Below are 23,465 nucleotides of genomic sequence, written 5' to 3' on the forward strand. Positions count from 1 at the left end.
TTGAGCGAACGCTTTGACGTCATCGACCACTATATTTTACTGCGGAAACAGTCTGCCACTGCACTGAGATCTCCTGGTTCGCCGCCGATCTTCGGGAACACACACCGAGCGTGTCCCTGAACGATGGGTCCGGATGTAGGGTGCTGTCGCGGCCGCTCGCCAACGACATAGGTGTCTTCCAAGGCTCAGTTTCAAGACCACTCTTATTAATTATATTCGCCAATGACTTATCTCTAAAATGCTGATAGAGCTCTAGTGTTTCAATAAGCTAATGACACCCAGTTGTTGGTGAGCGGGCCGTATAGCCGAAAGACGACGTCAGGGGACTCGCCTCTCGCGTGGAACGATCATTGAACTCACTTGCTTGATGATTTATTTCACATTCGCTGAAGGTAAATACAAACAAAACCCAGTTTGATATCTTTGGCAGTCGACAGACTTTGCGCTCTATTCCGGTCATGACGTAACTTTTTGCGGAGTAGCTTTGAAACCCCCAAGCAGAGGTTAGGAACCTAGGCGTCGTCTTCGACAGTGCCATGGTGCCCTGGCATGGGAAGCATACATATCCGAGCTGTGCCGGCAGTGTACCGGTGTGCTTGTCGACTCATCTCGCTGCCGTCATATCTTCCAGAGAATCCGGACGGACTCATCAAAGTGTTTGAACGCTGAACGGACTCACCAGCGTGTTGTGCTAGTGTCGACTGTCGACACTTGTACTCTCGCGGATTTGCTATGAACTTACTGTTTACGGAAATTGCTCACAACAAAACTTTGACATGCTAACAAAAATTCTCAATTTCGCGCTATGGGTGATTTTTGGCCGTCGTAAATTATTGGTAAATTCAACATGTTTCCCGGCTCCGCGAGCAGTTGCGCTGGATGACTCCTCGGCTGAGAGTACTGGCTCAGACACTGAAACTGATGATACACAGGGTGCTGCGGCGGGGTGAACCAGATCCGCTGGTCGACTCGTTTACCCGATGCCGTGACACTCGACTGAGAAACACGCGACGACCTCTTCCCAAGCCGAGGAGACGACAGAGGCCGGGAGGCGTCGTTTCGCGCATAGGGCGCCGGATCTGTGCAATTCGCTACCGGAGTCAATGCCTACCGGAGTCAATGACGTCTGAGTTGTCTCACCAGCGTTTTGTGCAAGCCGTGAGATCCCATGTATGACCTTGTGAGAAGCCATCTCTGCGTATTGGTCGTGGGATGTGACCTGGGCTGTGAGCGTGTGTGAATGTTTTTACTCACCAAGATTCTAACGTTGTGCCACCGGAATGTGGCAGAACGATGCTCTGCCGAATGCTTGAGCGATAATAAGCTGTCTCTCTCTCTCTCTCTCTCTCTCTCTCTCTCTCTCTCTCTCTCTCTCTCTCTCTCTCTCTCTCTCTCTCTCTCTCTCTCTCTCTCCCTCCCCCCTCTCTCCCCCTCTCTCTCTCTTTCTCTCTCTTTCTCTCTCTCTCTCTCTGTCTCTCTCTCTCTCTCTCTCTCTCTCTCTCTCTCTCTCTCTCTCTCTCTCTCTCTCTCTCTCTCTCTAACAAAATGCACTCTACAACACAATGTCATGACTTTATTGATTCATGAATCGCAGCCGTTAACCACTTCACGAATATTTTACAGTGGATGAATGGCATGCGACATTTGACTATTCAGGACTAACCTAAAAGTCCTTCGCAAACTGTTATCCGTGACAACCAAGTTGTAACTCGATTGTCTTTCATATCACGAAAACAGCCTCGCGACAACAAGAAACTCATAACAACACCAACAACATACTTAACAATGAGAACACGTTGCCAGTATAATGTAACTAATAATTGAGCATGTGGAAAGAATGTGTAATAAAAAAAGCATTCGCATCATTTTGACATGATGATTATGCACCGTTTATATCGGTTCTTGCATTTGAGGCTGGCCTATCATCACTTAAAAACACAATTTTACTGTGTGGACCACGAGTCCTCAAAGTCCCTCTGGAGCTGGTTCATCCAGACCGAGTGGTCCACCTCCCACTCGTCATTGTCCAGACCTCTGCCGGACTGGCTGAGCTGAGTGACGGCCGCGGCGAAGGCGACGACAACAACAACGGCAACGACGACGCCGACGACCGCGCCGATCGGACCTGTGGAAACGGGAAACAAGGGCATTTTACTCTGGTATAGCTTTTTTAAATTGATTTAGTCCGAATCTTTTGATGGGAAGGATTCACAAGGACAGAGTCACCGCTAAGCGAAGCATGTTGCGGTGACCCTGCCCTCTACCCTCCGATCGCGCAATTCCAGTTCTATGGTAGAATTTAGAGTCCAAAGTTTAAAGGGACCCTCCCACCTTCAAAAAAGTTTATGAATTGGCATGAAAGTGATGTCGCTCGGTTCAGAAAGAGCGAAAACAAATATCTACCAAATTTCACCGAAAAATATTCACCGGTTTTCAAGATATTAGACTTTTACTTTTGTTTACTTTTTGGGATCTCCGCTGTTCCTAGCGACTTTATTTAAAAGTGCGGCATTTGTTGCGCGCAACGCAGCATATACCACCGCGTGCTACAAAACGTTTTAGTCAAACATTTAACGGACTTTCGAAAGCCTGATGACGTCATCAGATTCCCGTAATGGTTAAGAGATAGGGACCACGCTGGTCCCACCCTGCAAGTAAAGGGAAGAAATTTCTTGAACACCATAAAGCTGCGGGGGTTGCGACCAGGATAAATGGTGGTTTCTGAGCCTGGCCGCAAACTTGGCTATCTCAACTCAAAACTAATGTTAAGGTGGGAGGGTCCCTTTAACCCTCGCACGACCAGGCCATTTCTCATAACACGAACGACCAGGGGGGGGGGGGGTTGTTACGACCCCCCCCTGGCGTTTCGAAACGGAAGGTCGTAGAGCTTAGCGGAAAAAACCAACGGATTGCTCTCAACGAGATCTCGCGATTGGTGGTATATTTTTTGGTCCTAGGTCAACATTTGACCTACTTATGACCGGTCAAAGGTCAAATTTTCGGAAAAATCTAACTTTTTCAGATTTCCGCGCCGATTGCGGCAAAACGGTAAGAGATATCGACTTGAAACCTTCACTATCGTGATCCTTGATCAATTCTCTATCGTTTGGTGCGTATTTCGATGTCATAACTCTAAAAATGATGCGTTGGGAGCATCGGAAGTCTGCAAGGTCATTTGTGCATTGGGTCACGTCAGGCGTGTGACGTCACTGACCTGACCCTGACCCAAAATGAACTACAAGAAACAACCGACGATGCCTGAAATGGATAGCAAATTCGAATTCAGGGCATCAAAATACCCCGAAAAGGCATACAAGTGCAAGAAGTCATTACAGGTCAACCGAGGTCACTGACCTGACCTTGACCTTTAGTAACCTTGAAAAGGTCAACGGACATTGTGCCAATGTCAAATCAGCCAGTTATGGTTCTAAAACAATCCATCAGTGTGTCAGGTCAGTCGGCATTTATACCAATGTGAAGCAATCTCCAATTTAGCGTAAATCTGGCCGGAGGTTGTTCCCTTTATGACGTCATAACTCCGTGACCTGACATGACCCGATCAATTTTTTTCGGCAAAAGATGCGCAAAGGTTGCCCCAGAGGGTATTGAAAATTTCAGCCCGCTACGACAAGCCGTTTAGCGTGCACTTCGAAAAAACCTCAGGGGGGGGGTTGATACAACCCCCCCCCCTAGGCGTTCTAGGGTTAACGTGCGCACATAGCCGCGCACGGCCGGTCCCCTCACTGACTTCACCTGGCTACGGCCTGCCACCAACTGCAGCCATCCATAAATGTCAAGCGCCCGTCGCGCTTCGAACCCGTACGAACGCGTGCGCTCACCACGCGGAGTCCAACGCTCTTACCAACTGAGCTACGGGACCGGCATAGCTGGTGATGAAAGGAAATATTTTGCAATGCATGAACTAGGAGGTTCTACCTAGAAAACGGAGACTATGGAGAGGCTTTCGGAGAAATTGGAGAGTACCAGTGAATTTCTAATTTTGATATAATTAACCGATTGCCTGATATTATCAGTGAAAAAAGACCTCACTTACCAATTCCAGCAAGAAGGCCTGCGATGCCCTGACGTCGGTTAGATCCTCCAAATCCTCCAAGAAGTCTGTCGAACCATCTGCAATGACAAAATGTAAGCAGACGTTAACTGTTTTATATCTTCTGGTATCGTTTCACTATCATCTGATGTGATTCACGTATACCGTGGCCGGGAAGTGTGTTTGATATTTTTCAGGTTTTCCTTTCTGGCCAATTTTCACATACACCCTAGGACAAACTTATCCGCACATGTCTTTCGCATTTTCGAACACCGATTACCGCGCATTTCTTCGATTTCTCGTTGATTTTACGACGTCGATTTTCGTGTGTTGCGGTCCAAGCACCAGCCCTGTCGCGGGCTAACACATACCCTTGACGCCTTGTAGGCTGATACTGCTGCTCGTAGTAATTATTGTAGCCACCGGGGGCCGACTGGGCCACGGCCTGTGGCTGGTAGAAGCCCTCGTCGGCAGAGACGGCGGCCACTACGGCCAGCAGCAGACACACGGACAGCTTCATGGTGAAAACTGAAACGCAAACAAATCGATGACGCCCACATGTGGTGACAACCAGATTGGGGGAGGTGCAGTTGACTATATACATATAATTATATTCCTTTCCTGAGAAGCTATCTGTTCCCTGTAACGCTAAGGTGTGCCGTTTATCACGCAACTAAGCGTGTCGATGGTGAGCATTGGGTCACAGCATTGAACTGCGAACTCGGCCCATGTGACGCGGCACAGCCTACCACTCCAGGCAACTTATTGATTGTGTAACATCATTCTGCAGTCAACGGTACTGTCAGTTTTTAAAGTACCGCGCAACAGTGCGGGGGATCGATCAAGCCCGACCGTGGAAGGACTGCTCAATTTGAGCCACCGAAGCAATTGACATCCTCGTCCATTTCCCAGGTCAATTGGTTCGGTGACTTTCAAATTATAGCAAGCCCTTCCTCGGTCAGGCTTGATGGATCCACCGGTACTTTGCGCGTTACTTTTAAGACTGACTGTACATTGAAACAGCCATCGCACTACGATGGTAACAGCAGCACCATTCTGAATGTCTTATGATGAGCTTCATGCAAAGCAACATAGAAGTCTTCGAAATCAAGTATTGATACAGCCATGTCATCCATCGCCACTGGATGACACGGAACGATCACAGCACTACTCTCTGCGGGCCCGCTGACACCACACTGGGTCTGCACCACTGCACCACCACACCACTGGTGAGCCGCGCTCCTCGCTGGAGCGGCTGTAGGAGACACTGGTCAGTCGGCGGCCAGCCGGCCGAGTCCGAGTGACGGCCGGCACTGCGGCGCCACCAGTGCCCGCCCCGTGGCTCCTGAGTCCTCACCTCGCTGGCAGGACCACCGAAACAGAATGGGATGGTGAAACGGGTGTGCGCAGCGGTTAAATACCCTCGCTGTCCGTCCCACGACTTTCACAAAATCTGTCGTTCGACCAAACCCTACACACGGTAATTGAATCGTTTCTATGTTATGCAGAGTTCTCTGCTGACACGGTGCCATGCGAAACAAGATATGCGTTGTGCTCATCAGTTTTAGCTAATAAAATATGATACATTTACTGTTAACCCGCGCACCGACGGGGGTCTGCGCCAACTTCGTACCGACGGGGGGGGGGGGGGGTGGATGACCGCACCCTGAGATCTCGAGAACGAAGCAAGATAGCGACAAGCGGTAAACGGCATCGGATATGCACGGACAAGGTCTACAACTTTTACAAAGGTCATTTTCAGGTCAGGTCAAAGATGACTTCACAGGGGTCAAAAAAGTCAAAATGGCGGCGCTAGATATGGAGAGAGTTTTTCTCGAATAACTTTCGAAATAGTCAAGATAGGAACAATCTAAGGGCACCATCGTGATCCTCTCGTCAATCCGCATCGAATGATATATATGTTGACCTCGAAAGGTCAAGGTCAAAGGTTGACCTCAGGTCACGTGACCTCGAGGTCATCATGTATATCATTCGATGCGTCTTGACGAGCTGAACACAATGAGACCATCCGCTCGGCTGTATCTTGTTCCGGTACGGAGTTATTGGCAAAAAACCTTTGGTGACCTTTGATGACGTCACATGACCTTACAGCTGCCCAACAGCAAAACAGACCTCAAGGTAGTGTCGGTTGATCGTATATGAAGTCATGTATGGTATATGGGGCCATTCCGACCCGTTTTAGTGGTAAAAACAGGGAGTTGATTTTTCCCCCATTGACTTATAATGGGGAGGTCGAGAAATTGACCTAACCTTAGGTCACCGATATCAAAATTCCGAGACATACAAATTGTAGCTACTAATGACCTAATAACATCCTGCGACTTTCAAAGGCCTCCGACATCTACTGTAGCGGTGACAAAGTTGCAAAAAAGCGACTTGAGGTTGGGTCATTCAATGTGACCTGGTGACCTGACCTTAAAAGTTAGGAGGTTCAAACTTGCACATCATGTGTAAAATTGATGAGAGAATAGTCGTGCCAAATTTCGCGGCGCTGGGCGCCGCGGTTTTCCCGCTATTCGCGAAAAACCTCAGGGGGGGCGGATATCCGCCCCCCCGTCGGTGCGCGTGTTAAAAAAAAACAGAGGAGGGAATGATATTAACCCGCGCCCCGCTGGGGGGGGGGGGCAGAATCTGCCCCCCTCCCGTTTTTCGCCAATAACTTCTATACGCGTTACGCCAGCGACGTCAAACTTTCAGTATCTTATCATACATCAATTTGACACGTTCCCTGAAAATTTGAGCGAAATCCGTCGGAAATTTTTGAGAAATTGACGTTTTAGTGACGTCATATTCGCCATTTTCGCCTCAAAAACGGCAAAATTTCAAACGCCGCTAACATCTTCATTTTTAAAGGAATCACGACGTAACAAAAAAGGTTATACGTTATTCTACTTTGTCTATCAAATGGCTATCTCGGTTTTGTGAAAATTTTGGATTTTGGCCCAAATTTTTCCAAAAACTGACTTTTTTGGGAAAATAGTTATAAAATCCAAAATTTTGAGTGTATCGAAAAAACCGGAATATATGTCAGAGAAGTGGTCAATCACTACGTTTCCATGACACGTCTAAATCGATTTAGCGAAATTTCACGTGCGTTTTTCTCGGAAACTATTTACCTTATGCAAAAAATGAGCGTATTAGGTCGTTCAATAAGTAACGAACAATCGGTCATAACTTCTTTATTTCTTTATTTAACACTTTCAAACTTTCACAGATTATAGATCAGACATTTCTGAATGCAGCCTATGCCTCAAACCAGCCGCCGCCCGCCTGCACACACTTCTCCCAGCGTTCCGGCCAACGCCGGAATTCCGCCCGGAAAAACGCGTTTTCCGTCTTTTTCACCCAGTTCATGACAGCGCACATGACTTCAGCGTCGGTCTCGAAGTGTTCACCACGGAGGCCATCCTTCAGGGGACCAGAGGTGAAAATCTGAAGGAGCCAGGTTCGGACTGAAGGGCGGCTGGGGCATGATATTCAGCCCTGTCTCGCGATCTCCTCGCGTGTGGCGTGAGACATGTGCGGACGAGCGTTGTCATGGTGTCATCCTGGTGGGCTTTCTTGAACCTGGGCGGACTATGGACAGCGGGCCGCTACATCACAGTCCTGCAGGAGACTGAGAAAAGCAATCCTGAAGAAGAGGCGCGGCTCGGATGTCAACAACATCACCATACACCATGACAACGCCCGACCGCACTTGTCTCACGCCACGCGCGAGGAGATCGCGTGACAGGGCTGAATATCATGCCCCAGCCGCCCTACAGTCCGAACCTGGCTCCTTCAGTTTTCACCTCTTTGGTCCCCTAAAGGATGGCCTCCATGGTGAACACTTCGAGACCGACGCTGAAGTCATGTGCGCTGTCATGAACTGGGTGAAAAAGACGGAAAACGCGTTTTTTCCGGGCGGAATTCCGGCATTGGCCGGAACGCTGGGAGAAGTGTGTGCAGGCGGGCGGCGGCTGGTTTGAGGCATAGGCTGCATTCAGAAATGTCTGATCTATAATCTGTGAAAGTTTGAAAGTGTTAAATAAAGAAATAAAGAAGTTATGACCGATTGTTCGTTACTTATTGAACGACCCATATGGTTTTAGCTCGCACCTAATCCTATGTTTACATTTTTAAATTATGCCTAAATGCGATTGAGGAAATCCATTTTTCAAAATCGACTTAGCCTGTGCCATGGAAACGTAGCCAATGTGCACCTACATACCAATTTTTAGAATAATCGGTTAAAAATGTGGGAGTTATTCAAAATTTTATGACGTCACGACACACACAAAAAATTTAAAATGATTTTTTTGGAAGTTCTAGACCTTGTACGGAAACAAAAATAGCACCATTCGATTCGTCGTGAAAACCTGCATCAAATAGACACCTTTTTAGGCCTTAACAACCAACTTCAAAATTTGACCTCACTTGACCTGACCTTGACCTGACCTCGACCTGAAATTCATCCAGAGGTGGTCCATATCACTTATTGAGTGTGCCTATTGAATTATATGAGTAAAATGACCCATAAAACATGTGTCGCACATGCCCTTTTCTATATTTTGCTTTTGGTGACCTGACCTGACCTGACCTGACCTTGACCTTGACCTTTGAATGACATTGTATGCAACGAATATTGTCTTGGTAGTCTAAGAACACGTTTTGGGCAATCAGTCTCAGTCCATTCTTCGGCAACTACGGTGCAAGGCCGATACTGTAGAAACTTGCATTTTGTACCCTTGACCTGACCTTGACCTGACTTCTGACCTACTTAAGCAAAAAAATTTGGCTCTTAAGATCTGCCTTGTTGAGAGCTTTCGATTGTCGCTTTCCCCGTCTTTCTACGACCATCGGTTCGGAAGTTAGACAGGGGGGGGGGGGGGCAGAATCTGCCCCCCCCCCCCAGCAGGGCGCGTATGGCTGAATAGCCCAGCGGGGCGCGGGTTAATTAGTTGAATGGTAAACTGTGTTGTGATTAAAAAACCTTTATCGTTCAGAAATTCATCCACCGCCTTCTTATCCCCAATAGTGAATTAACCCTCGCCAGACCAGTATCTTTTCATAACGTGAGCGGTCGGGGGAAGGGAAGGCTTCGACCTCCGCCCCTGGCGTATGGGTCCTATGGCTTTAAAAACCGCCAATTTTTCAGGAGTTGGGCCCGTAGGAAATCTGGCCCTTGAGCAAATTTGGTGCCCCTAGGCAAATATTTATGGGATTTGAAAGGCATAAATGTTAACCCGCGCACCGACGGGGGTCTGCGCCAACTTAAAACCGACTGGGGGGGGGGGGGGGCGGATGACCGCCCCCCCCCCCTGAGATCTCGAGAACGAAGCGAGGTAGCGACAAGCGGTAAACGGCATAGGGTATGCACGGACAAGGTCTACAATTTTTTACAAAGGTCATTTTCAGGTCAGGTCAAAGATGACGTCACAGGGGTCAAAAAAGTCAAAATGGCGGCGCTAGATATGGAGAGTTTTTCTCGAATAACTTTCGAACTAGTCATGATAGGAACAAATTAAGGGGACCATCGTGCTCCTCTCGTTAATCCGCATCAAAAGATATATATATGTTACAGGCCGTATGAAAACTCAGTCCGTTTGCAAACGGCCTGGCCCGATTCAGGCCGTTTGCAAACGGCCTGGACAGCCCAGTCAGTATGCAAACGGACTGAAAAGTCAGGCCGTTTGAATACGGGCTGAAATTCCAGTCTGTATGCAAACCGCCTGAAATTTCAGGCCGTTTGCAAACCGTCTAGGCCGTATGACAACTTTCCAGACACCCGGCCGTTTGCAAACGGTCTAGGCATTTTGAAAACAATCTGGTCTGCATAAAGTTACAGCTGGACAATGTTGAGTTTGTTGAAACACGACCGTTTCATGACATTACATGGCACCATGAAATCCTGAGGTGCATTCGGCATCCGGAAAAATATTGTCACTCGGATATTCTCCGTCGGAAAATTATTGTTGAACGCCTATCTTCAGCATGTCTCGTTATCGCGATACCGTTCGTGATCCCCGATGATTCTCGCTAGTTCCGGAAAATGCTCCCTGATTTTCCCGATGACGAATGAAGGCCTGGTCAGGAAGAGATTAGCAGAACTGAGACCCGGCCCGTATAGCGTCCGGTCGACCCGGGCTTCCCCCGGACTTCAAAGTTTCGCCTTCCACCGCAATGGTCAAGTATTGCCGGCGTACGCCACCGGCCAGCCGCCGGCGGTCGACCGGGCGCGGTGAGGACTCTAATGTGAACCAGTGGCGCGGGAACTTCTTCCAGACTGGGGGGGGGGGGGGGGACTGAACCATAATAGAGATCAACATAGGGTACCCCCAATTCCCAAATCTAGTTTTCTCACCGGTTTTAGGCCACTTATTTTTCAGACCTTGGCCTTTTCAACAAAAAAGAAACGAAAATATTTGAAAAAAAGTCAGGTATTCCGTCTCAACTGAGTGAAGAAACTGGCAACCTGGAAGATAGGTTTTAATCTGCCAAATGAGTTGCCGAGCCAGTGAAAGAGGTGGATTTTCTCACTTACATGCTTTCTTCCTTTATGACCCACAAGCCCTAATTTGGGGAGGACAAGCTGCCCCAACGGTTCCTGACCTCATGAAAAGTTGTGGGGCACTGCCCTCACGGCCCCAGAGCTGTGGGAGCAAGCTTTCCCCACTGCCCCCTCCCCCGGTTCCCGCGCCTATGTATGAATCTATGAAATTATGTTGGTAGATTTCCGATTTCGATTCCTCCAGCTGGGGGGGAGGGGGGGGGGCTCAAATACATTACGAGCCCCCCCCCAGCCGAAAAGTTGGAGGGGCTCAGCCCCCGCTAGCCCCCCCCCCCCCCCCCGGTTCGCGCGCCACTGATGTGAACTCTGATATCCATTGCGCGCTCCGGCGTTTTATGCCGCAAAATAATCGGTGAGTCTTGCAGTGATACGTTCCACCAGACCTCACCAGTAGTGGCTTCACCAGGCTCCATCAACTGGATGGCCGTACACAGGCGGACCGTGAACTTTTATAATTAGTAATATTGTCGAAAAACGGACGGGCCGAGCATCAGCACAGTAAAAAAAAATGTTTGACGTATGTAGACGAGTCATTCGGCATGGAATGCGCAAGCATTCAAATGGATGCAGCCTGATCATCGACCAACCTGGATCCATTAAGTTCAATCTTCAGAGGCTGTTGTACTTCGCCAGACCGTTTGAAAACTGACTAGGCCGTTTTCAAACTGTCTAGGCCGTTTCAAACTGCCTAGACCGTTTTCATACGGCCTGATATTTCAGGCGGTTTGCAAACGGCCGGCTTTTTCAGGCCGTTTTCAAACGGCCTGACTGGGCCAGGCCGTTTGCAAACGGACTGGGTTTTCATACGGTCTGTAACATATATATGTTGACCTCGAAAGTTTAAGGTCAAAGGCTGACCTCAGGTCACGTGACCTCGAGGTCATCATGTATGTATATCATTCGATGCGCCTTGACGAGCTGAACACATTGAGACCATCCGCGCGGCTGTATGTTGTTCCTGTATGCTTCCTGTACGGAGTTATTGGCAAAAAAACCTTTGGTGACCTTTGATGACGTCACATGACCTTACAGCTGCCCAACAGCAAAACAGACTTCAAGGTAGTGAAGTTTGATCGTATATGAAGTCATGTATGGTTTATAGGGCCATTACGACCCGTTTTAGTGGTAAAAAAGGAGTTAATTTTTCCCCCATTGACTTATAATGGGGAGGTCGAGAAATTGATCTGGCCTTAGGTCATCGATATCAATGTTCCGAGACATACAACTTGTAGCTACTAATGACCTTATAACATCCAGCGACTTTCAAAGGCCTCCGACATCTGCTGTAGCTCTGGCACGGTGACAAAGTTGCAAAAAAGTAACTTGAGGTTGGGTCATACAAAGTGACCTGGTGACCTGACCTTTAAAGTTAGGAAAGTTCAAACTTGCACACCATGTGTAAAATTGATGAGAGAATAGTTGTACCAAATTTCTCGACGCTACGCGCCGCGGTTTTCCGGCTATCTACGAAAAACCTCAGGGGGCCCCCCGTCGGTGCGCGGGTTAAACATTATTAACCCTCGCCGGCACAGGCCATTTTGCGTCCTTCGACGGCACAAGGGGGGGTTGGTACAACCCCCCCTCGCGTTTGGCCCCTGATCGAGCTAGAGCTTCGCGGAAAAAACGAGCGTGTTGCCCGTCACGAGAGGAAGCCGATGATACCCAATTTTCAGGTCCTAGGTCATCGGGTGACCTTCCAGGTCAGGTCAATGACCCGAAAACCGGGAAAATCGGGACCTGTTAGAAAGTCGTAAAGTGTGGATGCTATGTGGTTTTCCGGGGTGCTGATCACGAATATCGTGTTAGTTTTGATCAGAGATGATGTCTTTAAGCATTTAGGCCAGGTCGGGTCTGGTCAGGTCAGGTCAACCGGTAGGGGTTGTGACGGGTATTCGTAATACGTGTCAACCGTCTCTGACAGCTTCGTAACATGTTACGAAGGCACCAAAACTACTTAGTAAATGTTAAAATGGCTGCTAAATTCGAATTCAGCTCCAAAAACTAGCCTAGAAACATGTAAAACTCGAAAAAGTGAACCGAGGTCACCCGAGGTCACCAAAGGTCAATGATCTGACCTGACCTTCAGGTGACCTTCAAACCCACCCTAATGTATGGGAGCAACATCAAATCACATGTTTGAACGTTTGAAACCACGAAAAGCTTGCAAACGCGCGGCTAATGCGAGCCGACATACGCCGAATCGCGATTCCGGCCAAACATGGTCTCGGAAAAGAGATCATAGGTCAAAGGTCATTTGAGTCAGGGTCATGAAATTTTAAGGGTAGGTGTAAAATTGATCAATTCGAGGGTACTGAAAGTTTCGTCGCAATCGGCCGCTTTTTACGCGAGTTATTCGCGAAAAACCTTAGGGGGGTTGCATCAACCCCCCCTGTGCCGGCGAGGGTTAAGATTCGTGAATTATTTTTTATTATTTCTTTTTTTCTGGTACAAATGGAGCCAAAAATAAATAAAGAAATGAATTCAGCACGTCAATGCGCTTCGAATGGTAGACGTTTTTTTTTTTTTTTTTTTGCTAGTTTAACCCGCCCATGACTGGGGTATTTTCCATAGCGCAAGTGAATGGGGGGGGGGGGTCTACAGGGTCCTCCCCCTCCTATATCCGAAACTAATAGGCTGATCGTCAAAATTCAAACGGTGTCTGATAGCCCTATATAAACTGTGGAAAAACCCCTAATTTCATTGACCTCGAGGTCACTGATGACGTCACCGATGAGGTCAAATTAAAAACTATCAGCATTTTGTCATTGTTCACAATTTAGGCCCTGGCCGCCTGCTCACAAGTCCGGGCGATCAGGCTCATTTTTGGTTTACATTCTCCGTGATATATGCCTTAGATACCCTGAGGGTACCGAGTTTGAAATTCGAATTTTTCAGGTCAAGGCCAGGTCATCCTAGGTTACGGAAATTTTATATCATGTATCGGTCACGTGACGCATGTTTTATGGTCCATTTTACTCATAGATTTCGAAAACAACATGTCGTCTTTGTCATTTGAGGTCGTTTTCAGCTGAATTTACGTGAGGCGCTGCACTTTCAGGTAAACAAGGTCAAATATTGAAAATGCAATTTTTCAACAAAAGGGTGGCTATCAGATGCGGAATGAGGTCAGGAACACGATGGTTCTATCTATATTGCTGTACGATGTCAAACACGTACTGAAAAATGGATTTGAAAAATCTATAATTTTAAAAAAATAAACACTAATGCGTATAACTTGGCCATTTTTTAACACGCGCACCGACGGGGGGGGCGGATATCCGCCCCCCCCCTGAGGTTTTTCGCGGATAGCGGGAAAACCACGACTATTCTCTCATCAATTTTACACATGGTGTGCAAGTTTGAACCTCCTAACTTTTAAGGTCAGGTCACCAGGTCACTTTGAATGACCCAACCTCAAGTCACTTTTTTGCAACTTTGTCACCGTGCCAGAGCTACAGTAGATGTCGGAGGCCTTTGAAAGTCGCAGGATGTTATTAGGTCATTAGTAGCTACAATTTGTATATCTCGCAATTTTGATGTCGGTGACCTAAGGTCAGGTCAATTTCGCGACCTCCCCATTATAAGTCAATGGGGGAAAAATCAACTCCCTGTTTTTACCACTAAAACGGGTCGGAATGGCCCCATACACCATACATGACTTCATATACGATCAACCTTCACTACCTTGAGGTCTGTTCTGCTGTTGGGCAGCTGTAAGGTCATGTGACGTCATCAAAGGTCACCAAAGGTTTTTTGCCAATAACTCCGTACAGGAACAAGATACAGCCGCGCGGATGGTCTCATTGTGTTCAGCTCGTCAAGACGCATCGAATGATACACATGATGACTTCGAGGTCACGTGACCTGAGGTCAACCTTTGACCTTGACCTTTCGAGGTCAACATATATATCATTCGATGCGGATTTACGAGAGGATCACGATGATGCCCTTAGTTTGGTCCTATCTTGACTAATTCGAAAGTTATTCGAGAAAAACTCTCCATATCTAGCGCCGCCATTTTGACTTTTTCGACCCCTGTGACGTCATCTTTGACCTGACCTGAAAATGACCTTAGTAAAAATTGTAGACCTTGTCCGTGCGTATCCGATGCCGTTTACCGCTTGTCGCTATCTTGCTTCGTTCTCGAGATCTCAGGGAGGGGGGCGGTCATCCGCCCCCCCCCCCCCCGTCGGTGCGAAGTTGGCGCAGACCCCCGTCGGTGCGCAGGTTAAGATATTGAGCTAAAACTTTCTAGTGTAGGTCATCGATGGGTGTTTTGTTACATATGCCCCTTTTTTCTCAATAAGTCAAAAAGTTTTTGATGAACTAAACAAAATATTTTTTTGTAATTGTTAATGTACATTTTCAAAAATTTCACAATTAGGAAAACCGAGATAACAGTGTGATAGCCATGTTTAGTCTGGGTCTACTCGTGCAAGGAAATTAGATCTAGCCTAAAAACGGAGCTCTTGAGAGCGATTGCCGCATTTCAGTGTTTTGCATTGAAATTGGTCAACATGACGTCATTCTGACGTCATTTTTTGCAGACCTATGGAAGCTAAAAGGCTGAAATTTAGAGTCAAAGTGTAAAATTGATGCTGCTGAAGGTACCGAAAGTTTCGTGTCGACACGTTAGACGGTTTGGAAGATGTTGCCGAAAAACGGGAGGTGGCACTGTAGTCATGCGCGGCTTAATTAACCGGGCCCCGTTGGGGTCTGCCGAGCAGCGCGCCCCGTTGGTGCCCCCCCCCCCCTAAGATCTCGAGAACCACGCAACATAGCGACAAGCAGCAAACGGTGTTGGATAGCCCCAATGGGGAACTACCTTGTGACTAAATTTCATTGACCTCGGTCAAACCGATGACGTCACAGGTCAGGTCAAATGTCGAATTTTCACCGTTTACAGGCGTTTCAAGAAGAGTGTTTCAAATAAAATCAAGTTAAATGCATGTCATTGAAAATCATCGATGGGGAATTGTTCGCCAAACACTATTTTTCTATTTGAGGTCACTGATACCAGGTCAGGTCACAGAACTCAGGTCTTTGAGGTTCACATTATGAAAATATCATGTGATGCATGTTTTATGGTCCATTTTACATGACAAATGCGATTATGTGGGTCAGGCAGCCTTTGGGGCCAGATTAAGTTATGTTCTGATACCTAAATGTCAGGTCAAAGGTTAGGTCAAATAAGGTCAAATTCCAAAGCTGATGTTTTTGCATAAAATGGGTATTAATTCGGTGCAGCTCATCACGGGGAGTCTAATGGTAGTCTTTGTTTGCGCTACGTGATCTTGAATTGCTAAAAATTGAGTCCAAAAATTTGACCTGATCAATTTTGAAGTTTTTCCGCTATAACTTGGCCAAAAAGGAGGTATCGATCTGAACTTTGGTATGTAGATAGAAGAGCGCAGGGACTATCATATAGGTATATTCTGTTTTTTTTTTCGAAATTACATTTTCATAGGTTTTCTAAAAAATCAAGTTTTTTATTTTTTGGTGTCAAAATCCTAAAATTTTGAAAATACAAGATAGCTGTTTGTAGCGCCGTTTTTTCTCTACACGGCCACCTAAAGAACTTTGAAACTGCTTGTTAACTGTGGATTTTGTGAGTGTTTCAAAATGTCATATTTTTTTGCTCATTTTTGCTCGAACATGACCTCCGTTTGACCTCAATAACTCCTGATTTAAGGTGACCTATGACTTAAAACATTGTTTGAAGGTGTCAAATTGATGCCCGGGAATGTACTAAAAATTTAGCGGCGCTCGTTTTTTTGCTATTCAGGAAAAACCCCAATTCAGGAAACAACATGTTCCATGATAGGTGGGAGGTACGACTGGCAAAAAAGGCCGAAATCAAGGTGTCAACAGCTCACAAGGCCCATGGCAAACGCAAGATATTGCGAATTGGCCATTTGGGTCATGACATGACCTGAAAAACAAGGTCATATCTCCGAAACCAAAAATCACAGAAACTTGAAATTTTCAGTGGACATCAAGAAAGGATAGAGGAGCAGCTATACGAAAAATCAGCCTTCTAGCTCTAAAAATGATAGTGCAGAGCAGAAAGACTACTGGGGGGGGGGGTGGCAACCCCCCCCCCATGTGCGGGCGAGGGTTAACCCGGCAGGCGGTGGGCCTACCAGCCACCTTCCGCGCGGTGGGGGGGGGGGGCACTTTTTTGCCCCCCCCCGTATCTCCGAAACTACTGGACGGATCCGGAAAATTCAAACGGCGTTCGATAGCCCTGTCAAATTTGTCGAGGGAAACCAAATTTCATTGACCTCGGGGTCACCGATGACGTCACAGGTCAGGTCAAAGATAAAATGTTTCACCGTTCACGGGGCTTCTAGGGAAAGCGCTATAACACCGAGTAAAACGCATTTTGTCGAAAATCAGCGATAAGGCGTCAGTTGTCTAGTACATATGTTGCTATTAGAGGTCACTGGTCATACCAGGTCAGGTCACAGGTCAGGTCACCAAAGGTCACCAAGGGTCACCACATGAGCCCAACTTTACTAAGGTTATGCGATGCATGTTTTATGGCCAGTTTTTCATTTCCAACTCAATGGTGTTGGTTATAAGACCATCAGGTACGGTTTAGGTCACTTTCTGGTGGAGGTCAGGTCAAGGTCAGGTCAAAAAAGGTCAAATTTCAAAGTTGATATTTTTGCATAAAATCGGTATCGATTCGATGCAGCTCGTCACGAGGAGTCTAATAGTGGTCTTTGTTTTGCGCTACGAGGTCTAGAATTGCTAGAAATTGAGTTTGAAAATTTGACGTCATCAATTTTGAACAGTTTTTTCGCTATAACTTGGCCAAAAAAAGAGGTATCGATCTCAAATTTGGTATGTAGATAGAAGGCGGTAGGGGCTATCACATATATTCCGGTTTTTTCGAAATTCAAAAAACTTTTTGGATTTTTTGGCTATTATATTCAAAAAATCTATTTTTTGATTTTTGGGGGTCAAAATCCAAAAAATTCGAAAAACCGAAATAGCAGTTTTGTAGCCCTCTTAATTGCACACCTTTTGTGTCTGAAACATTTTTCTGTATCTCTAAAGCTGTAGGCCTGACAGCTCTTCCCGCGAAACCTTTTTTTGGGTCGAAAATGGCAAAAATGACGTCACTCTGACGTCAATAGCGGCCAACCTATCATAGCCTTTGGAAAAATTTTTGGTCACCATGTTCGCTAGCTGCTTCCGGGAGGGTACTGAAAGTTTGGTGACGATCGGCGCAGCGGTTCTCGAGATATATCGTATATCGCTTCTTCATCATGCATCGCGACATTGCCCGCCTTTTGGCCCTGCTGGCGGTTGTGCGGGTCGTTACCATCGTGGCCTGCCCAGCCCCTGCGCCGCTACCTAGACGGCTAGACCAGCAAATGGAGGAGCCGACGGAAAGCTAAGACACCATGTCAGCAGCCGAAAACCAGTGCTCCCTCGTGATACTCGTTACCTATCACCGAGCACCACCCGCGACCAGAATTCAGCCTCCGGTCCGGCCACCAAACGGACGCCAGATTTCAAATCTTCCCGAGCCCCCAGGACGACCGCGCGCGTCTCCGCCGAGTCCCCTGAATCGTCCGCCGGCGCGACGCCCGCCCCTTCTCAAGGTCGAAGGGGTGTGCTCAGCTCGCCGCCCGGCCGGTCCCCGGCGGCCGGCCGGCCGCCGGCCGCGGCCCGCAGCGGCGGGAGGAGACCCCAACGACGCGGAGCGCGGGGGAGAAGGGGGAGGGGCACGCGTCGTACTGACGCGGCGACTCTACAATCTGACCGTCTGTCCAATACCGGACTGCTTATCGGCGCGCTCAACATTCAAAGCCTTAAGCCGAAGCTGCTCGAACTGACCGATGTGGTCAGCAGTCAAGACCTCGACGTTCTCCTACTCTCCGAGACCTGGCTGCGACCCAGCACGCCCAGTCGGCTGGTTGTGCTACCCGGGTACTCACTCAGCCGTGCGGATCGTCCCGACGGCAGTGGCTACGGTGGAGTCGCCATTGCTACCAAAAACTCTATCACCTCTGTAGCGCTAAAACTCACAGTTCCGCCGTGCCGTGAGAGTCAGCTTGAATCCCAGTGGATCCTCCTAAAACTGGAGAAAGATCGTCAGCTAATTGTCTGCTCGCTCTACCGACCGCCCCGCTACTCGGACACTGCCCTACGCGCTGATTTCAACGATCTCGAGTCGCAGCTGCAACGGATCCTGATCGACCACCCCAAGGTTCCGTTTGTCATCTGCGGCGACCTAAACTGCGATTTGCTGAAACACCGGAGTTTCCGCGCGCGTATTCACCTAAGTGACTTTTTATCGGACTACTCTCTCGATCAACTTGTAACTGCACCCACGTACAGCTCCGGCTCACTCCTTGACGTATGTATTGTCAAAACCCGTGAGCTCGTGCTCGACTGTCATGTAAAACACTGTCACTTTAGCCCACACAAGTTGGTAAACGTGCTAGTTAACGTACCTAAACAGCGTAAAACTGCAACTGTCATCACAACCCGCTCAATCAACCGTGTCGATGTCGCACTGATAAAAATTTTGACACCCCACATTACATCTGACTCCTCTTACAGGTGTCAGTGATCTCTAAATTTGGGTTCAAACTCCAAAATTTGGAGAGGTCGATCTCAATATATGGTGTCCGACACCAAGAACTGGTGTTGTCCTGAAGGTGTCGCGACTCCCCATGGGGCAAACGGGCTGACTCCCTTGATTCCAAGACTCCAAGAGACGGTGTCACGACTCCAGACGGGGGAGTTGCGACTCCTTCCTGTAAATTCCGACTGATTGGTAAAGGTGTCCGACTCCACAGAAAGGCTTCGTGGAAAAGGTGTCGGGACACCTTTTTCCGTTCGCAGGGAGTCGGACCCCATTACAAGGTGTTTTGGACTGATTTGTAAAGGTGTCCGACTCCACAGAAAGGCGATGTGGAAAAGGTGTCGGGACACCCTTTCCCGTTCACAGGGAGTCAGACCCCCTTACAAGGTGGTTAACCTCGAGTGTTAGCCAATCAGAGCGCGCCGTCCACCACTGATCGAAATTGGATGCTCATGCTTACACATCGGACATCGTTTTAAAACCAACTTCAATTAATTAAAAAGTTAAATTTTCCTTCCAGGTACATACAAATGTCAACTTCGGTCATATTTCCGATGATTTTTTTTGGGGCGGGGCCAAAACGGCATGAGGCTCAATTTGAATATATTTTTGTATTTTTAATTAAAGATAAATTTCGGCAAATCCCAAAAAATAGTGGCCTAAATCCGAAGAGTTTTTAGTTTTAGGGGCACCCTACCCCTTCGCTAAAATGCCCCTCCCATGACAGGTAGCTGGATCCGCCAGTGGCTGCCATCCATATGTTTGACCCATGTCATCAGAATATTTTTGCAGAGCCCCACGTGGCGCCACGTGATAGTGACGCGTAACACGTGGCTGCATCGTCTCACGTGACGGACACCACCGTCTTTCCGGCGGATCGCTACGTCGAATGGTGCCAACCCCTTCCCGATTGGTCCACGTGCACTGGAGATGCTTCGGCGCTATTGACTCTGTATTCTGGTATCTTCTCCCGGCGTGCCGGCACCCTGCGTTCCCTCCCAGCGCGACGGAGGTGCCACCGACGAAGAGGTTGCTAGGCAACGGTATTTGCTTGCACTGTTCTATGAACTCAGGTTTCTATAGCAACCCCGTAACAAACCAATGAATCTGAACAGGTCTCCATGGCAACCATGATACCAATATTGTTATAGAACACGTTGTCTTGCAAACTTAGTTGCAACTATAACTTTGTTTCAGCTATCCTAGTTTTTAAGAATCCAAAAGAGGAATAATATAATTAAATTTATTATAATGAGAATTGTGTCTATAAAAAACGAAGTTAATCAAAAACCATCCATCAAAACTCAATTATTTTTAATGAATATCAGGTTGACATTGGTCAACGTGAGAAATGTTAGTATATTTCTGGTAGAAAACTCCATCCAACCTGTTGTTATAGGGCCTTGCTGGCACCCTTCCGTGGAGTCAGAGGCCTCTGTGACGTCACTTCCTGCATGAACTGGCGCATGAGCGTCTCAGTCGGCGCGGAGCTTGGTCCGGTGCGCTCACGCGTTCGGCGTCGCTCGGATGAGGGTAGGTGAGGGCGGCGATAGGCCTTTACATTTATATTCGGTGTTTGCATACATATTCTGGACTTCCTCAAGCTATCGGTAAGTTGCATTGTACCTACCTATTTTTGTTTTCATTTCTGTTTTCGCCATACGGGCCCTGTTTTGAACTTGCGCCGATTGCGATGCCTACGTTCAGGGTCGTACCTATTGTGAAAATCACAGAGGGTGCTTTGCATGTATGCAGAGTTGTGAAAATCCTGTTTGAATGCAGTGGCGTCGCAACAGATTTTCGATTAGGATGGTCGGGTTTAACGGTCAGTCAAGGTGATCCAAAAAAAAAAAAACTGAAAAGTCCCCCGATTTCGGCCCCTATTTTTTAGCCGGCGTTAAAACAAGATTTTAAAATACTCCTGCTGTGGTGTTTCCGTAGTCTGTGCGCTGCTGTGGGGGGGGGGGGGGGAGGGTGAGCCACTGCTGTGGCTGTGGTGTCCCACAGCCAGGGTGCTGTGGGACTGTTAGGGTGAGCCAGTGCTCTGCAGTGTGGCCGGATGAGCTACTGGACGTTGACAGCCCAGCGGAAGTGGACAGCCACAGCAAGCTCATCATCTCAGACGTCGCTGTCAGTGGAGATTCTGTCAGCCTCAGCAGGCGGTGAGTACCAGATCTGTTCAGTTTAAGGTTGTGAGTAATTCATAGATGCTGAGTCGTGGTAGCGTTTCCACGTCTCCAGCTCCAGCTCCTATTCTTTATCATTTCCTTTCTTTTCTATATCATTAATGTTTGTCCATCATTGTTAAAGAAACCGTGTCACTCCCCTGTTACGACATGTTTGTACACCATTATACTGCTAATTATAGACATAGTTACTAGTGCATGAAGTTCGGTATTAGTCCGACCAATTTCGACAGTACGGCATAGTGCATCGGTAGTTCGGCAGAGTTCAGGCTATTCGGATATACCTACCTAGCGCATAATATTCAGATATAGTGCATTTAATTTTAGAAGCAGTGCATTCGTGTTCTGTATTGTGTGGTTAGAATCGTTTTCACTAATGTTATTTATGCTTGCACTACGCCGAAATATGCAGCAGTATGTACGCCGAATATCGTGCACCGATTCAATATATTAACGCACTTGCCGAACAATTGAAATTGCCTGCACTATTTCTGAATTTCGTGCTCTGCCGCTTAAATTGGCCGCAACAAGTGTAGATGTAGTGAGGGGGGCGAGAGCACCATTGGGGGGGGGGGGCGAGGGCCCCCAAAAGTATATAAATTGACACCTATGAGCACCACTAGAGGTTTTTCACTTATCACCTACGCGATGGATGTCGCTATTTTAAAACCCATGTTAGGTGGCTATTTTACTGTAAGGCACGTTTGAGCACTACAAAGAATTGTGTAATTATAACCTCCAGCTTGAAGTTTGTCGTTTCTGTGACCCTTCAACTAACAAGATGGTAGGTATATACCCTGTTTTATGTCTTCTTTTTCCGCCTTATTTGCAGTTCTGGGATGAAGTGGAGCTTCTGACAGGCATGGAACCTGAAGCGTTCCGGGGCAAGGCCCTGGGTAACCTGGAGAGGCTGAAGGAGCTCATCTGCAATGAACATCGGTGCCCGCATGGTAAGTAGGCGCACGCCCTCTGTGATTCTTCGTACTCTCTCTCTCTCTCTCTCTCTCTCTCTCTCTCTCTCCTCTCTCTCCTCTCCCTCTCCCTCTCCCTCTCCCTCTCTCCCTCTCCCTCTCTCCCTCTCTCTCTCCCTCTCTCTCTCCCTCTCTCTCTCCCTCTCTTTCTCCCTCTCTCTCTCTCTCTCTCTCTCTCTCTCTCTCTCTCTCTCTCTCTCTCTCTCTCTCTCTCTGAAATTCGTTATCGTCCAAAAATGTTTCGTTTTCGTCCAGATGCACTATCACGCTCTGAAGCGAAATGGCGCGGGATTGGCAAGGCTCCGTCCGTGTACGTTCTAAGTCATGAAATTTAGTGTGAATGAATGTTAACAACTGCGTTTCATTCGTCAGATCGTGCCATTTGGCATCTGGCATTCCTGCTGGGGGAAGACCTCGACGTCCTCTTGGCTGGGAGAAACGTCGGCATCAGGATGGTGGACGCCGGCGTCATCGTATCGGACGAAGCCCAGCTGATCCCTGAAGCCAACGGTGACGTGAAACTGGTCCTGTGGGTTCTGGCCCACATGGTCTTTGCCGCCAAATTCCCTTCAGGGTATGGGCGGCGGCTGGGTTCCGTCCTGTACAACAAAGTTTGCGGCTTCCGCATGCAGGTCACAAAGGTCACGGAGCGTGTGCTTCATAAGATCTACAAGTAGTGAGACGTTAGCGACGGCCGCTGACCGGCAATGAAGGAGGCGGGGAGGGGGGTCGGTTGATTTTTTTTTTTGCCCACTGCGAGTGACCCAGGACAGGTGAGAGGCAGGTTCATCGCCATGGCAGATTGTGTGGTCCGCTGACAGGAGTACAGCTGTAATACACGACCGTTTTCCACTCCTGTGTCTGTTGGCGGGTTTGGCGGTTGTTGGCGGGTTAGGGGGTGGGGTGGGGGTGGGGGGGAGCGGGCGCATCGGCCGAACGACACGTGTGATGGTGGGAGATGTGATGGGAGGCAAGTGACCGGGCGGTGGGACCCGGTCACTTGCCGTCACGTGTTTTGCTCCCCTGTTTCGATGACACACGTTCCGGTGTTTGATGTCTCCCTCAATGACTCCCTAAATGG

General features: G+C 48.0%; 2 protein-coding genes across 3 annotated transcripts; one reads left to right on the forward strand and one right to left on the reverse strand.

The window, feature by feature from the left end:
- Positions 1 to 1,899: 1,899 nt before the first annotated feature.
- On the reverse strand, positions 1,900 to 4,626 carry LOC122393639. The gene is made up of 3 exons (XM_043389857.1): positions 4,423 to 4,626; positions 4,055 to 4,131; positions 1,900 to 2,125 (listed from the first exon to the last, which is right to left on the reverse strand). Exons 1-3 carry the CDS (start codon positions 4,569 to 4,571, stop codon positions 1,944 to 1,946), a joined length of 408 nt encoding a protein of 135 aa, XP_043245792.1. The 5' UTR covers positions 4,572 to 4,626; the 3' UTR covers positions 1,900 to 1,943.
- A 16,118-nt stretch (positions 4,627 to 20,744) lies between these two features.
- LOC122393640 lies at positions 20,745 to 23,247 on the forward strand. Of its 2 annotated transcripts, XR_006258727.1 has the most exons (4): positions 20,745 to 20,837; positions 21,278 to 21,389; positions 22,246 to 22,363; positions 22,757 to 23,247. XR_006258727.1 is itself a non-coding variant. In XM_043389858.1 (3 exons), exons 2-3 carry the CDS (start codon positions 22,276 to 22,278, stop codon positions 23,059 to 23,061), a joined length of 393 nt encoding a protein of 130 aa, XP_043245793.1. In that variant the 5' UTR covers positions 21,197 to 21,389; positions 22,246 to 22,275; the 3' UTR covers positions 23,062 to 23,246. The 2 variants fall into 2 exon arrangements, 1 of the variants encoding a protein (XP_043245793.1); XM_043389858.1 differs by lacking the exon at positions 20,745 to 20,837 and having other exon boundaries at positions 21,197 to 21,389; positions 22,757 to 23,246.
- Positions 23,248 to 23,465: the final 218 nt, after the last annotated feature.

Source organism: Amphibalanus amphitrite, unplaced genomic scaffold (assembly GCF_019059575.1).
Source record: "Amphibalanus amphitrite isolate SeventyFive unplaced genomic scaffold, NRLGWU_Aamphi_draft 000546F_arrow, whole genome shotgun sequence".
Taxonomy (NCBI): Eukaryota; Metazoa; Arthropoda; class Thecostraca; order Balanomorpha; family Balanidae; genus Amphibalanus; species Amphibalanus amphitrite.